The 17,050-nt window shown below is 36.0% G+C and overlaps 1 protein-coding gene across 1 annotated transcript in view; it reads right to left on the bottom strand.

Moving 5' to 3' along the window:
- LOC120304818 (VPS10 domain-containing receptor SorCS3-like) overlaps positions 1-17,050 on the bottom strand; it is a 319,187-nt gene that overhangs the window by 34,112 nt on the left and 268,025 nt on the right. The window contains exons 14-15 of the mRNA XM_039335790.1: positions 3,990-4,107; positions 3,141-3,274 (exon numbers count right to left, since the gene is read on the bottom strand). Coding sequence (XP_039191724.1) covers positions 3,141-3,274; positions 3,990-4,107 — 252 coding nt within the window. The remainder of the gene's footprint in view (positions 1-3,140; positions 3,275-3,989; positions 4,108-17,050) is intronic.

The following is a 17,050-nucleotide window of genomic DNA, read 5'->3' as shown; positions in this document are numbered from 1 at the left end:
GGTGTTCATGTTTGTTTGTTCTTATAATATGACTATACCCAGGATTCATGTTTTTAACAAAATTAGTTATATATACATGAATGACTGAGTAAACAAGCAATGCACAGATGCTTTCCAAAGTAATGTGAGGCCTCATTTATAGGAGCAAACTAACAGCTGGATGCTGTTTGCCTAGCTCTTTTGCAGCTTGTTAAAGCTTTGGAAGTATGGAGGAGGCTATAAGTGCAAAGCTCTTTGTCACATGAATCCAAGCCACCTCACAAAATCCTTTTAACATCTTGGTATGTGTGCTATTAACAGGAAGAAGCCATCATTCCTTTACAGCAGTCCTGGGGAATGGGATTTTCCTATTTTTCTCCCAGATTGGATGTTCCTACTGATCCACAGAATTAATAGGATAACTTTGGATCAATCTCTCTCTTGCTCTCCTCTGCCTAACTGAACTCATTGGACTGTTTTTGTGCAGAGAGACAATTGAGAGAACCCCAAGTAACAATACTGAGTTCTCAAAGAAAAAGTTCTCAAAGAAAATACAGATTATAAATGCTATAACAGCATCATACACCACCCAAAAGAATGTCTTATCCTTTCAAACAAATTTTGAAAGCAATTTTTCTTACATCAAATTTAATGAGAAATGATAGCAGAAATACAATTGTTTCAGCAAAGCACTAATAGTAAGTAAATTTGTGCTCTCTATGTGTATGTGTGTATGTGGAGAGAGAGAGAGAGCGCAGTAATTGGGTCTATGAATTTAGTTGCCACTTTTCAAGTTCTCACACTCACAGAATCTGCTGTATCTATATGTAAAAGGTCTGTCTGAAATTTATATGAACTATATTTTTATATCAGCCAAAGAACTGCACCACCTCAGAGCCGAGGTGGTGCAGCAGTTAGAGTGGAGTACTGCAGGCCACTTTAGCTGACTGTGTTCAGCAGGTCAGCGGTTCAAATCTCACCGGCTCAAGGTTGACTCAACCTTCCATCCTTCCGAGGTAGGTAAAATGAGGACCCAGATTGTTGGGGGCAATGTAAATATATATATATATACATTGCTTACTGGTGTACACCGCTTAGAGAGTGCTTGCACTTAAAGCGGTATATAAATCTCATAAATAAATAAATAAATAAATAAATAAATAAATAAATAAACTTGTATTTTTAAATCCACTTTCTGATTATTTTTGGATTGAAATTGCATTTTTTTCTGTTTATGCTTTTTGCCATTTACTGGTGGATGGTATAATGTACAATGGTTATTATTATGTTCTGATTTTACAATAGTGAACTCTGAGATCTAAATAAATAAATACATTTCTACCTAAAAATATTCAGTGAAATGCCATTGTAGCTATTCTGTAAAGGAGTAATCCACAACTACTTCATGAAATAGAACAATATCAATGCATTATCTAATTATGCAAAATATTTGGAGAAGGATTAAATCAGAGCAGTCTTTCATAACAGCCCTTTCACTGATGGCAAGAAAATAACAAAGAATAATGGATTATCTGACACAGGTACAGTATGTGGACATTGTAGTTAAAATATTTGTTAAATTTCTGGACTGCTTTTAATGCTTTAGTTTTTTTGTTGTTCAAATTTAATCATTCTCAGTAGGTCACCCCTGCACATTTTAAGTATGCCTTGTAGTAACTTAGTAATTAAAATTGTTCAAGAGGGTCACATGTTGCCTCAAAGAAGGGAAGAGATGCATTAATATTAAATAATGTTAATGACTACATAACTCAAGGTCCTGAAGGCTGCAGACGTGTTCATTAACTTTTGGTAAATGTATATTAAAAACTCACATACTGCCCACCTTCGCACTAGAAAGCCCTGGAGTTTGTATGTTAAAAATTACTGAGTCCAGCTGCTGCTTCAACTTATTGGAAAAAAGCTTCCCTGACGAGGGTAAATAAAGTACTAAAGGGAAAATGAAAACTTCAAGCAAGAACTGTAGAAAGATTTCATGATTCGTTTTTCTGTGGAGCTTGAAAATAAAATCTGGATTATTTTCTGACGTTATGTAATTGTATGATCATTTAGAAGTTATTTTTCTCCTCCAACTCATTTCTCAAGAGAGAAGTGGATATTGAGAAGCTACTACTTTGTAGACTTTGGAGAGGCAAAAGGGAGTAATTAAGACTTCTTTTCAAGTATAAAATGTAACTTATTTTGCCAATTAATGGTAGAATGTAAGTCTGTGAAAGCATTCCTATGAAAAAGGAAAACAAGTAGTAATGGACAACCTCTTTATACAATACAGCAAAGAAAACAATTCACTGACTTATTCTGCAAAGCCCAATCTAAGGGGAAATAAATCACAGCTCAAAATTCAGTTGGAACAGGGTTATCTACACTCCTGCTGCACAGTATTTTTGTGCTAAAATTCAAGCTGAGCAATGTAAGTATGGTTTGATGCCAAGCATGTAAAATAAAAGGAGGGTTCTAAGAAATTTTTATAATATAGAACCTGGCTACAGTGACTCATGTCTTCATTACTGTCTAGTCAGACTACTGTAATGTGCTTTATTTGGGGCAGCCCTTAAAGAATATTTGGAAAGTACAATTAATCCAAAATGTAGTGGTTCATATCCTTTGTGGTTCCCAGCACTGAAAGCATAATTTTTGCAGACCCTGCATTGAATATGAATTGATTTCTGGATCTAATTTTTAAGGTGTTGACCTACAACATGTTTATGGCTTGGTGCCTGGGTACCTCCAGGACCATCTAATCTACCGGTATTTGCCCAAGTAACTTGATCTCTCATGGAGAAATTGTTGTAAATCCTACACTTTGATGAGGGGTTAAAGTAAGGTAGCGTACTTCTCTGTAGCAGTGTGAACCTTGTGGAATAGTTTCCTCATGGAGATCATACTGGCTCTGTCTTTGTTGGTTCTTTAGATGCTTTTAAAAATTTAATTGTTCCAGAAAGTTTCCTTCTGATATGAATATTATTATGATTAGTTTTATTTATTTACACATATTGCTACACATTTTTAATATGTTTCCAATTGTGTTATTCCTACCATGGATATTTTATTTTTTATTTTAGTTTGTCTTCATTCTGTTTAGGCTGCTGAAACTCTCTTTGGATTGTGGTGCCATACAAATATGTTTAACTGATAAATCTTACCATTCAAAGTCCCACTCAGCACAGATGCATGGTTCTGAAACAACTGTTCTTGAATAATCTCTAGACAATGCACACCATGCTCCTGATTTACGTTTCTTATAGATCTTCCTTTCTCCCATGACACATGGTTCACCCTTCAATGCAAAAGAATACTGAGTTGGGATATCATGGAAAAATGTACAGGTTTATTATACAAGGTGCATAGATGCTTAATACTAGAGCTTCTCACTATGAACATTGAGTTCTTACACTATCTTTATGACAGAAATAAGAACCAAGTACAATTATGTGTGAACTGAAAGTATAATGAAATGTAAGAATAATGGAAAAGCACTCTGTTTATTTCCTGATGAATGTTTTTCTATTGTCAGTCCTTCAAAGTAGCAGAGTTATTTTGAGTTTCTTTATCACAGTTCTCTTTTTTAAAGATTGTGTAATATTTTTGGCAAGTCTCCCCTTAATGTCTCATACCTTCCTTTCCCAAGATCAGTTTTACATTTATCTACAATTTGGCTATAAGCCAAATGCAGAAAGCAAGCTTTTCCCCATTATTTTGTTTCTTCCCTGTAGTACCATTTCATTTATTTGGCTATTTCTGAAATTCTGTCACTCATAACTTTGTTTTTCTGGCCATATCATTACAGGTAGATAATGAAAGCAATTATTGTCTGACATTTTATGAGTGGCCATATTTACTTTTCTAGTATCCTATTCAGATTTGCATTGCTTCTCATCTTCCAGTATAACTAAATCCTGTGACTTACATTCATTAATTTATAATAACACTCACAGCTAGGAATAGTAGCCCATCTGGGAAACAGAAAGATACAGTAGTTGGTGTATTCCTACCTGATTGTGTAAATGCCACGACTGGAAATCATCCTTGGTACATCTTCTGCTAAAGATAGATTTATAATCCACTTTTACCAGTTGCCATTCAGAACGGAGATTGAGATGGCCAAAGATTCTGAATATTTGAAGATTAAAGAAAAGTAAAAAAGAGAAGAAGAATATATACATAGATTAATTTTGCATACACAAAACATGTATTTCAAAACTTTTTTGTAACTTTAAATTATAGAAAGAAAAAGTCCTAATTTTTGGAAGAAAAACTGAATTAGATTTTTCTACTTTATTTAATACTCTATATGCATCCTTTGAATCAGTTCAGCAGACTCATCTTTTCTATAAGTGTTGATCTATGACTTCTGGAATTCTCATTCACTGTGGTTATACTTATATAGCTGAGAAAAATGTAATCTTAGATTGTAAAAGAAAGACTAGATTTGTTTAAATCCTGACATATTTTATTCTCTTCATAAAAGTATTATGTCTTCAGGCAACTTAACCCCATGAGTTTATTTTGATTTTAATAAAGATGGGGCAATGATAGCTGCTTGATAGATTTTGTTTTTGCTAATAAGATTATTAGAAATGATAAAATATTTGAATTCCAAGTAATGCTTATATTAGATATCTTATTAACTATATATATTTTATTATATTTAAAAACACTGAACTATTGGACTAAACCTATATCGCTAATTGTGATGGCTAGATAATAAGCATAATCTTCTGTTTGATAACTAGGAACCCTTCATTAGAATTTTAAATAAACACTTAACATTAATAGACAGGTAAATTTTGCTGGCTGAATTGCAAATGTTTTTTCACTAGTTAGATATTGTAAGATTAGAAACAAAGGGCACATGTGAAGAGATTTTTTTTTATTTTGGAGTTTGGGTTATGTGAGAATAATTCAAAGAACATCATGAATGAAAATAAATCCTGGATAGTAATAGGAATGCGTATCTCAAGAGTATCTCTATTCACTTTCCTCTCCATCTAATAATCACATGAATACAGATAACTGGAGCTGCATTAAAATGTCCATGCAAAGCTTTTCAAAAGAAAAACTGCCCTGGCTATGTGTGAAAGCGGAAAATGGATGTATTCCCATTTCTCTTACTCTACATAGTATGTAGAACATTTTGTTTACAGACAGTGTTGTCATCACATAGCCAAATCTAATTAGCTTCTTGGCAAAATGAGTTTGTAATTTTAATTAAATGATCTTTGTTGTTTTGGAATAACATGGCCTTCACCAAATAAGAACAACAATTGGGGGGAGGGTATCTTCAACGACAATCACAGCAGAGTGGATAGAAAAATATGCAAAAAAATTAACTTGAATAGATCCCTTGAATAGCAAATTTATGGTGAATGTGAACACTGCTGATTTTTAAAGCAATAAAATGAGATAAAACTCTCTAAAGTACAAAATATAAGCTTACACTCTTTAAGTGGCCACACGACCATATATGGGACCACTCATATCTGGCAGATGAAGTAAGTCACTCATATCTGAATATTGTGTATACTTCAAGGTTATTTGTTTGTTTATTTATTACATTTTTATCTCAACTTATTTTTATAAATAACTCAAGATTGCAAATATATACAATGCTTCTTCCTTTCCTAATTTCCACACAACAACTCTGTGAGGTGGATTTCTGGAGAGAGCGATTGGCCCAAATTCACCCAGCGGTTATCATGTCTAAAGAAGCAGTATAACTCATAGTCTCCTGGTTTCTATCCTGGGTGCCTTAACTACAGCATAAAATCCTATATAGCATAATGATTTGTTATTTGACTATGGTTCTGCCACCCTATTCCTTCAGATAAAGTTGGCATGCTTCAGTCCCAACCATAACCATTGAACCTTGAAAATCTGATTTTACTCTTATACCTTGGGCTTGGGTAAGTGAAGGGTACCTTTGGATAATTCTGTGTGTATGGAGGAGTCCTTTGAGGATTATTCTTTTTTGGACTATTTTTTCTCATATTCTTTTTTCCATTATTGTTCACCACACATAGTCATTTGGAGTTGGAAAGCCTTACATATATGATAAATAAGCTTATAAAATTTTCATTTACTGGTTACATAGATAGATATAAGATTACTTCCCAAATAATTTCCCCGATACATTGGCTTTTATTCACATTTTACATTCAAATCCTTGCAATAATAGATTCAAACCCCATAATATTTTAAATGATTATTTCAATTGATTCACAGCCAAAATTTACAAATATAATCTAAAATTTGGCATTGAATAAAAGAAGCAAATTATTTAAGAAATACTACATAATAACCTAAAATTTCAACTCATTGATGTGTTATTAAAAAACTAGCTTTAATAGCCAGACTTAAAAATCTGTCACCTTTCTAATTTTAGAATTTTCATTTACAAGCAAAATCTTAACATACTCTTTCCTACCTCTTCCTGCCAAAGTCTCTTATATAATTCACAAAACAATAAAATATGATCCACCATTTCAAGATTGATATCATTAGAGGGACAAAATCTTTGACATATGGGGATTTGAAATCTACCATACAGCACAGATATGTCCAAGTCGTGGCCCAGGAGCTGTATGTGACCTTTGACAGCTAGTAATGACGTCCCACATGATCATGTTATTGTAAAACTATATTAAATGTTTTATATGAAGCTCAAGACAATTCCTGTTCACTCACTGCAGCTCAAGCAAACCAAAAGTTTGGACACCCATGTTATGCAAGATTCGATAGCAACACATTTAATTTGGCTATTGAAAAGGCTATTCTGTATTTACTTAAATATAAACTATTCAGATATTTATGGAAATGAAAAGTATTAATTCTAAAAGTTATAAGTGAACACAAAACTTTGGCTTAAAACCATAATTCTGTACTGAACTAATCCATAATGTTTCTTTAATATAATGAAATTCTAATGTCATATCTCTGGAAAATAAATAACAGGGATCAATGCCAATCCAACTAATCTTTTGCGTCATCTCTTTAAATTACATACCTACAAAAGATTCATTTGGCATTTTCTAAAGCAATCCTTCCTTGGTTTTAAATATATATTTTTGCAAACAAAAGTTAATAATGCTTAGCCAACTCTTTGCTTTTAAATGGCATTGTCCAGCTTTCAGGAGAATAACAGAATTTGGAACACTTAAAAGAAAACGTTAAAATTTTACCTACACTTTGGCTACCTTATTATTTGGAAATGTCATCAAAATTGGAGCCCCATATAAAATTTGAAATGAAATTCTTGCACAAAAATCATGTACTGCTGCAGGAACAAATCTTCCCATTTTTGAATAAGCATATTCAAGCAAGGACATAATAGTAGATTTTGTTTTAAAAAATACTGCCCTGTAATAATATTGCAAGCATGATTAAATAAAGTGCCAAAATAACTAAAAATCTCTATTTGTGTTATCACATGATTATGAATTTTACAGATATAGTTTTAATTTTTTTCTCAAAAGTCAAAATTTTTTATTATAGTTAATTTAGCCCAGAATTTTAATTCTATTAACAGAATAAATAGTTACCTTAGAAACAGCAAATAATTTGCCTTTCAGAGAAATATAATATTTTCCTGCTAGGTAGGCTAATATAAAACACTGGTTGATTGTTGATCTGCCTTTTCTAAAAGCGGCCATTAGTTAAAGCTAAGTGTTTCTCAAGCTAAAAGATTATTTTTTTTTCATTTAAATTCTTTTTCATTATTACATAAAGTTTTCCTGGGACTGATAGCAAACTATTGGCTATAACTCACAGGGTCTTCTGTTTCTCCCTTCTGGACAATATTTAATATTTATTTGCTATGTATATGTAGGGATGTGGGTCTATACATATGTTGTTTATAGTATATTTAGGTTTGTGTCATGTATGTGTTTCACTTTGAGAGCAGGCAACTAAATTTCATTTTTGATGTGTGCCATTGTGCCCACAGTATAAAAATGACAATAAAGGTTATCTTATCTTATTATAGTCCTATTCCAGCCAAAGGAATTAAATCAGAACTATCTATTGTAGTAAATAGCCCCATTAATAAAGAGCCTCACCAATCTAGATTTTTTTTAAGATTTTGGTTAAAGTGGTTATATTATTCTGGCTGGCAGCCTTAACAGATTTTATTTTTGAAATAAGGTCAACAATTTCTCTGTCTGACACTAGTTCCCTCTGTGGAAGGGGCAGTAACTTTGATCTGATATTGTTTGCTATATTTCCAAGCTTCTCCCTGCTTCATAATAATTGATTAGAAAACTGTTTCCCAGGTCCAAGATAGTATGCAGCAATCTGGGACTGAGGGAGCAGTGAAAGTTTTAGAGTCTTTGTACAGAGAAATATTTATTAATACAGGTAATGCTTGAGGTACAACAGGCCATACAATAAATGTTCGAAGTTACAATGCACACCCCAAATGCTAAATACGAATCCATTTCAAAATTACAAATTTTGCAGCCCCATCTCCCATGGTCATTCGTCCTTACGATTGACTGCAGGGCCACATGGCACAATCAAGAAAAAGAAATCCAATATATTTTGTTTCCATGGCAATCATTTCGTCCCAACCAGCATAAATTGGTAGTGATTTGCCCTTGCTGGGGAGGAAAGGATTGCCACGGAAGCAAAAGAGATGGGATTTCTTCTTTGCTCAATCAGCACTAGCTTTACACTAGTCTTATGCTGGTAGAGCAAAGAAGAAATCCCATCTCTCTTGCTTCCACGGCAATCCTTTCCTCCCCAGCCAGGGTAAACCACTGTAATAGCTTCTTAGCACGACCAGCGTAAAACTACGCAGATGGAGCTAAGAAGAAATCATAGTAGTTTATGCTGCCTGGAGAGTAAAGGATTGTAGCGGATGCAAAATAGGCATGATTTCTTCTTCTTGATTGTGCCATGTGGACCAGAGAGGGAGTGGCCTTCTCTATCCTGACTTCCTGAGCTCGTCAAAGTGTAAGTAAGTGAATGGTGATGGGGTGGGATATGGAGGAAACCCATAGGGCAGGAGGCAGATTATGGGATATCTTATAGGATGGGGGAGGCCTCCTGGGAGTGCTTGTGACTGCACTAGGCCTCCCTCAGTGTCTCCTATCCCTAAGTCACCCCATGTTTTACATAAAAATTCACACATTCATTTAATGAAAGCATTGGGGAAAGCAGGGACAGGGAGGTTGTTAGTTAGGTGCTTCATTTAATGTAATCCTAGACTTCCGACATGAATGGGCAGGCTCCATTGATGTTATAAGTTGAGGACTACCTATAATGACCAGACATTTCCCTCTGCTTTCTGTTTCTTCTGATGTATCAGTATTCTATAATTTTTCTTCAGTTCATATTATCTTAAATGGGATTATTTTAAATTAAACTTGAGTATTTCAAATCTCAGCTGATTTGATTTAGTGGCTGCTTCAGGTACTAAAGTTTTATTTATTAAATTGGTTAGAATATTAATTTTTATGTGTGTGTGTAAAATCCCATTTGTATTATACATGATCTAAAAACTAAAGCTTCAATAAAGTTTAAAATTGAAGAGAAATACTAATTCAAATGTTCTGCCCCAAAAAATCCTGCAGTGTAAATTGCTTTCATGAATAATGTCCATGGAATAACACTGTGTCAGACTAACATTTCTATCTTTGGTTAGCAAATTTAAAAGAATAGGATAATAATAATAATAATAATAATAATAATAATAATAATAATAATAATAATAATAATATATTATATTCACTCAAGAGAGTGAAGAAGATCTTAAAGTCCAAACTCAATGGAGGAAATACCATAAAGGCAATAAACACCTGGGCAATTCCAGTCATTAGGTACACAGCTAGAATAGTGGACTGGACTCAAGCAGAACTAAAAGCAATGGATAGGAAGACCAGAAAAATAATGACAATGAATCATGCCCTTCATCCATGCAGTGACATTGACAGACTTTATCTACCAAGGCAAATAGGTGGGTGTGGAATGCAACAAGTATATCAGATGGTTGAAGAAGAAAAAAATGGCTTTGGAAGAATATCTGAAGAACAATGATGAAGATGCACTGAAATTAGTATATCAGGAAGGCTTACTGACTACTGGAGAGACCAAACTGGCCTACAAGAAAGACCAATGAAGAACAGAATAGAGGCATGGGAAGACAAAGCACTACATGGCCAATACATTAAAAAAAAGCTGGGAAAGCAGATAATAACAAGACCTGGCAATGGCTAAGAGCAGGAAAATTGAAGAAAGAGACCGAGGGACTAATTCTGGCTACACAAGACCAAGCCTTAAGGACAAATGCATACAAAGTCAAAATTGAAAAGACAGCAACAGACAGTAAGTGCCGCCTATGCAAAGAAGCTGAAGAAACAGTAGACCACTTGGTAAGCTGTTGCAAGAAGATTGCACAAACTGATTACAAGCAGCGGCATGACAAAGTAGCAACAATGGTGCATTGGAAGATCTGCAAAAAATATCATTTGCATGTAAGCAAAAACTGGTGGGATCATAAAATAGAGAAAGTCATAGAAAATGATAAAATTAAATTGCTCTGGGACTTCAGAATTCAAACAGACAAGCACCTGCAACATAACACCCCAGACTTAACAATTGTCGATAAGAAAGACAAAAAGTCTGGATAGTGGACGTGGCAGTGCCTGGAGACAGCAGAATAGAAGAGAAAGAACTGGAGAAGATAACAAAATACAAAGACCTACAAATAGAAATAGAAAGACGGTGGCAAAAGCAAGCAAGGGTAGTACCAATAGTCATAGGCTCCTTGGGTGCAATCCCAAAACAACTGGAGCACCACTTGAACACCATTGGCATTGACAAATTCGCTATTAGTCAATTGCAAAAGGCAGCCTTATTAGGAACTGCTTCCATCCTGCAACGATATCTGTAATACCATCAAACATCCACATCTGCCTATCCCAGGTCCTGGGTAAGGACTCGATAGATAGACAAAATGCCAAATCCAGTCTGAACATCTGGCTGACTGTGCGATGATCCATAATAGTCTGCTGTCTCCAGGCACTGCCACATACACTGGATAGTGGATGTGGCAATGCCTGGAGACAGCAGAATAGAAGAGAAAGAGCTGGAGAAGATAACAAAATACAAAGACCTACAAATAGAAATAGAAAGACTGTGGTAAAAGCAAGCAAGGGTGGTACCAATAGTCATAGGTGTCTTGGGTGAAATCCCAAAACACCTGGAGCACCACTTGAACACCATTGGCATTGACAAATTCGCTATTAGTCAATTGCAAAAGGTGGCCTTACTAGGAACTTCTTCCATCCTGCGACGATATCTGTAATACCATCAAACATCCACATCTGCCTATCCCAGGTCCTGGTAAGGACTCAATAGATAGACAAAATGCCAAATCCAGTCTGAACATCTGGCTGACTGTGCGATGATCAATAATAATAATAAATAGTAATAGTAGTAGTAATAATAAAAGTAATAACAACAACAACAACAACAACAATAATAATAATAATAATAATAATAATGTTGGAAGGGACCTTGGAGGTCATCTAATCCAACCCCCCTGCTCAGGCAGGAAACCCTATACCATTTCAGACAAATGGCTGTCCAATCTTTTCTTAAAGACTTCCAGTGTTGGAGCATTCATAGCTTCTGGAGACGGGATGTTCCACTAATTAATTGTTCTAACTGTCAGGAAATTTCTCTGAGAAGTTTGCTTCTTTCTTTGGTTAGTTTTCATCCGTTGCTTCTTGTCCTGTCTTCAGGTGCTTTGGAAAATAGCTGACTCCCTCTTCTTTGTGGCAACCCCTGAGATATTGGAACACTGCTAAACATTGTTGATGATCACCATCTGGCCCAAATCTGATATTAAATAATTTGATGAAGGAAAATCTTTGAAATAATAGTTTCATAATCCATTGCAAAAATCTGTTGATTATTAAAGAATTCCATGTATTCAGGCAAACATTCTGTTATTTTTTTCAGATTTGTTTTATTTTGGCTTTATTATTTTTATAAGTAACTTAAGGTGCCAAACATGTCTAATATTCCTTTCTCCACCACAACTTTGAAAAGTGAATTGGGCTATGGGACACTACAGTAACTAGCTCAAAGACACCCAGTCAGCTTTCATATTCATTGGTCTAGGATGTCCAATCTTTTGGCTTGACTGGGTTACATTAGGAAAGATAAATTATCTTGGCCACATATAATCTATACAGTATAGTTATTTTTTTAATATAAATAATAATGTTAAAAGTTTATGATCTTGTGAAGCTGCATTACTAGCTCTATGCAGAGCCACATGCGTGCTATGGGTTGGACATGCCTAGTATGAGGATATGAAATCAGTGTTCTGGCATTGGTATAAAAACTGAGTTTCAGTGAATCACATCCTATTATTTTTAACTAGACCAACTAAGTTACCAAAAGATAGAACTTCATAGTGTGATTTTAATTGTTAGAAAGATTTTTAAAAAGGACTCTTTCTCTTGTGTGATAAATCATTTTATTATATAAAAATAGTCCAAAAAATAAAAGGAAATTTAAATATAAATAAGATAGCATTTAATAGCAAAATACTGTTGAAATCTTAAAACAGCTTTAATTTTACTGTTTGCTCAACCCAATTATTATCTAGTCCCTCATCTTTAGCAGCTTTAGAATGATATCTCAAGAACTACCTTAACTAGTCTGATGGTTTAATTATAGTTTTCTTTTATGAAAAGGATCAGTAGTTAATTTCCCATTCCTTTTCTTATAGTCTATTCCCAAAAAAATATATTCAAGACAAGGCATCATTATTTCTTTTGATTACGTCTTTTTCTATTTTATTAATATTCTTCATTCTCCTTATAAAATATAATGTTCCTCTAACTTTCATTTTCACTCCAACATTGTATAACATATATACGAATGATCAACCAGTCCCTGACAATACACTTCTATTCATCTATGTGGATGATACAGCAGTGACCGCACAAGGATCAATTTGATGAAGTAGCTGGAAAACTTATGGTAGCACTTGAAAAATTAGGATGATATTACACATTGGCCATTTAAAGCCCAACCCAAATAAGACCCAAGTATGTGCTTTCCACCTCTGAAATTGAGATGCAACGGAAAAGTTGGATGTTATGTGGCAAGGAAACCAACTGCAGCACTGTCCAGCACCAAAGAAGCTTGGCACAACACTCAACAATACGCTTTCTTTTAAACAGCGTTACCTGAACACTAAGGCTAAAGTCAGCTTATGGAAAAATATCATCAGAAAATTGATTAACTATACATGTGGGGAGCTCTACCATCTCTGCAGCAGAGTATGCTGCTCCAATGTGGGGCGTAGCTGATATTGTTATCAAGGAAGCAGTATTTATTTATTTATTTATTTATTTATGAGACTTATATACCGCTTTAAGTGCAAGCACTCTCTAAGCGGTGTACACCAGTAAGCAATGTATACATATATTTACATTGCCCACAACAATCTAGGTCCTCATTTTACCTACCCCAGAAGGATGGAAGGCTGAGTCAACCTTGAGCTGGTGAGATTTGAACCGCTGACCTGCTGAACACAGTCAGCTAAAGTGACCTGCAGTACTGCACTCTAACTGCTGTGCCACCTCGGCTCATCATAGTGTCTCAAATCTACACCAATTGACAAAATTGGTATTGCCCCACCTAAGATCAGGAAAGAAGTAACAGCAGATGTCGAGAGAACTAAACAAGAGAATCATCATCTTCTGAACAGATATATGCCCCAAGACTGCCAACTCAGATCCAGGGACAGCTTTTTCCAAGACACTCTGTGAACTGGTGGGAATTAGAAGATAGGTTTTCTCTGCCATAGCTCTTGGTTAAGGAATATTCTCCTCTAAGAGAGTAAACCCTCCCAAACCTTCTGGCTTTTTGCAAGACTTTAAAAACTTAGCTATCTGAGATTTGGAAGGTGTTAAGGGCCTCATTTCTTGGCTTTATTGATATTTAATTTAATTAATTAACTAATTAATCAATTATCTCGGTTGTTTGTATTTTTAGAAGTTTTTACTGTTTTTATGATTTTTAATTGTTTTATAATTTTAGAATTTTAAGTCACCTAGAGTCACTTGATTGAGTTGGGCAGCTATAGAAATTGAATAAATGAATAAATAAAAACTTTTAAAATAAAATAGTAATGTTGATGAGTGAAAGAAAGAGAATAATCTCATACCATTATCTGGGAATGTGTATACATGAGTATGAACATTGATGGATCCCATGCCCAGATAGAGCAATATTTTCAAACAAAAATGATAAAAGGTAAAATCTTTTTCTTAGTGAAAAGGAATATGTCAGAATAAAATAGAGTATTAGCCATTCTTTAATGAAATGATTTAAAAGAAGAGCTATGCAGCTACTATGTATAATTTAGGCAGAAACAATACTTCAGTAAATGTAATTCAAGCAGTACAAATAAAAAAGATTTAAGATGAAAATAATTTTTCTCTAACATACATGTGTGACAAGAAATATATGTACAAGAACAGGGACACTACATCCAAGAAAAAGGGTACAATAAAATGAATGCCACCATTACAAAATAATAACAAAAGTAATTTTAAAAGTGAAAGTAAGCCTGCTAAGAACAAAACATCCAAGCATAACTCAATTTTGGGTTTCTAACTTTTGCTGTACCCCCTTCTCAGCTTTCTAAAAATTCAGACTAATACTTGTCCTCAGTGTAGGGGATAGTCTGATATTAGTTGGCAAACTATTCCAAAGAAGTGGGGTTGCAAGAGACAGAAGGTATGATTCTTTGGGTCTAACAGACGGCAATCCATAAAGAAAACCTCCTGGAATAAATAATACTTTACTCAATTTATTGGATCGGCAGAAGCTGCTGGCAGTAGTTATCCCATGGATATCCAGAATATTATTGGATATTATCCAAAGGAAGGTTTGAAATTGATTTGTAGAGCCTTTGCAACCATCCCATGCAGTATTAGGTAGGGAGTAATCCTAGAAGAACTTGCATCATTGAGAAGGAAATTGCTGAATTGGACTGTTGGGAATCTCATCTAGGAGGTAGGAAGTGTTCTATTTATTCTTCTTGTTGAAGTTATGCTAGCATGAGCAAACTCTGCCTTTTTAGAAAGAAGGTGTTCCATAGGTATATATAAAACTCCAATGGTAGAATAAAATGTATGATGAGTTCATAAATATATCTTTGGCCTACAGAATTCTAAAACTGAGAAAGGGGCGTTGTCTTACCTGAACGCCTTTTCTCAGCATGATGATGGAGAATCCACGGATGGGTTGTCTTAATCTATCTGCTCCAATTAGACTAAATCTGAAATCTAGTACCGCCCCCTCTGTGCCAACTGCACCCCAGTTTTAGGCTAAGGCGATACTCAGACTTTAGTCGACGCGTCTGATCAATATGGGAACCAGGCCAACTGACCTAATGGGAGGGAGTGGATTCTCCATCATCATGCTGAGAAAAGGCGTTCAGGTAAGACAATGCCCCTTTCTCCAGCATGATTGGATGGAGAACCCACGGATGGGACATACCAAAGCCCTGTGTCCCTAGGGTGGGGAATTAGATTGGGCCTGGGTCCCATCCAATATTAATGTGTGTTCTAGAGCCTTGCGGTCAAATGAAGCCATAGAAGAGGCATATATATATATCCATCTTGTAGTGACGGACAAGGGAAGAGGGCGATGCCCATGTTGTTGTTCTACAAATTCACTCTATGGAGGCCTGATTAGACCAGGCAGCTGTAGCAGCTGCGCTCAGGTGGAATGGGCCGTGAAATGCCTAGGAGCTTGCAGTGACTGAGACTGGTATGCCAGAGAAATACAAACTCTAATCCACCTGCGTGTTGTGGTTGAAGAAACCTTCTGACCTAGTGATGAAGGGTGATAGGACACAAACAGCCTCTGTTCTGTGGAAAGATGAGGTTCTCTGTATATAACAATATAAGCCCTGCGCACATCCGATTTGTTCCACTGAACCTCTATGTCATTAGATGGGTTAGGACAGAAGTCCGGCAAAACTATTTCCTGAGATCTATGATACAAGGACTTGACCTTAGGCACGAAGGAGGGGCCTAGCCTAAGGGTTACCCTGTCCTTATGGAAAGTACACAGGTCCTTCCTCACTGAAGAGCAGCCAGTTCAGAGATCCTTCTGGCTGAAGTTACAGCAACAAGAAATGCCACCTTCATCGATAACTGTTTGAACAAACCAGTGTCAATAGTTCAAAGGGTGCGAAACAAGAGCCTATAAACCTGATGAAGATCCCACAAGGGGTATCTATGTACAGTTGATGGTCTGACGTTGTTAGCTCCTTTTAGGAAGGAGCGTATCATAGGGTAATGTGTTAAGGATTCATTGCCACAGGAAATAACTGTGGCAAGTGATGCTACCTGCCTGTGGATGATGCTTGTGGAAAGCCCTTTGTCTAGACCATCCCTCAGGCACTCCAAGATAACTGGCATCGAAACCGCCAAAAGGTCAATTTCTCGACTGAACACCAATTACAGGAGCCTCTCCATGTGGCATCGTATATTCTATTCGTTGAGTGTCGCCTGGATTGCTGAATCATAGCTATGACCCTTGACGAATATGAGTCTCAGCCTAAGGCCTGCCTCTCAAGTGCCAGACAGTTAACTGGAGCCATTGAGGGTCTGGATGGCGTAGTTCCCCTGAATGTGGGAGATGCGATTTGCTGGGATCCTCCATGGAGGGGATGTGGAGAGCTCCATCAGGTCGGCGACTAAGAGTGTCTCGGCCAATGCGGCGCAACCAGGAGGATCTCTGCTCGTTCGTGAAGGATCTTCCTGATCGTGGCACGAAGAAGCTGCAGGGGAGGGAAGGCATAGAGCAGTTCCCTGGGCCAGGGACTCCAGAGTGCATCTGTTCCCTCCACTGATGGAGATGGGAACCTGGAAAGGAACCTGGGAAGTTGTGAGTTGATTGGGGAGGCAAAAAGGTCTAAGGTTGGGGAACCAAACCTGTCCACGATCTCTCTGAACCCCTTCGGATCCAGCTGCCATTCGGAATGGTCCATGGTTGCTCTGCTCAGTGAATCCGCCTG

Source organism: Crotalus tigris, unplaced genomic scaffold, assembly GCF_016545835.1.
Source record: "Crotalus tigris isolate CLP2741 ecotype Arizona unplaced genomic scaffold, ASM1654583v1 scf7180000017659.2616968, whole genome shotgun sequence".
Classification (NCBI taxonomy): domain Eukaryota; kingdom Metazoa; phylum Chordata; class Lepidosauria; order Squamata; family Viperidae; genus Crotalus; species Crotalus tigris.
This window is presented reverse-complemented; position numbering and strand designations above follow the sequence as displayed.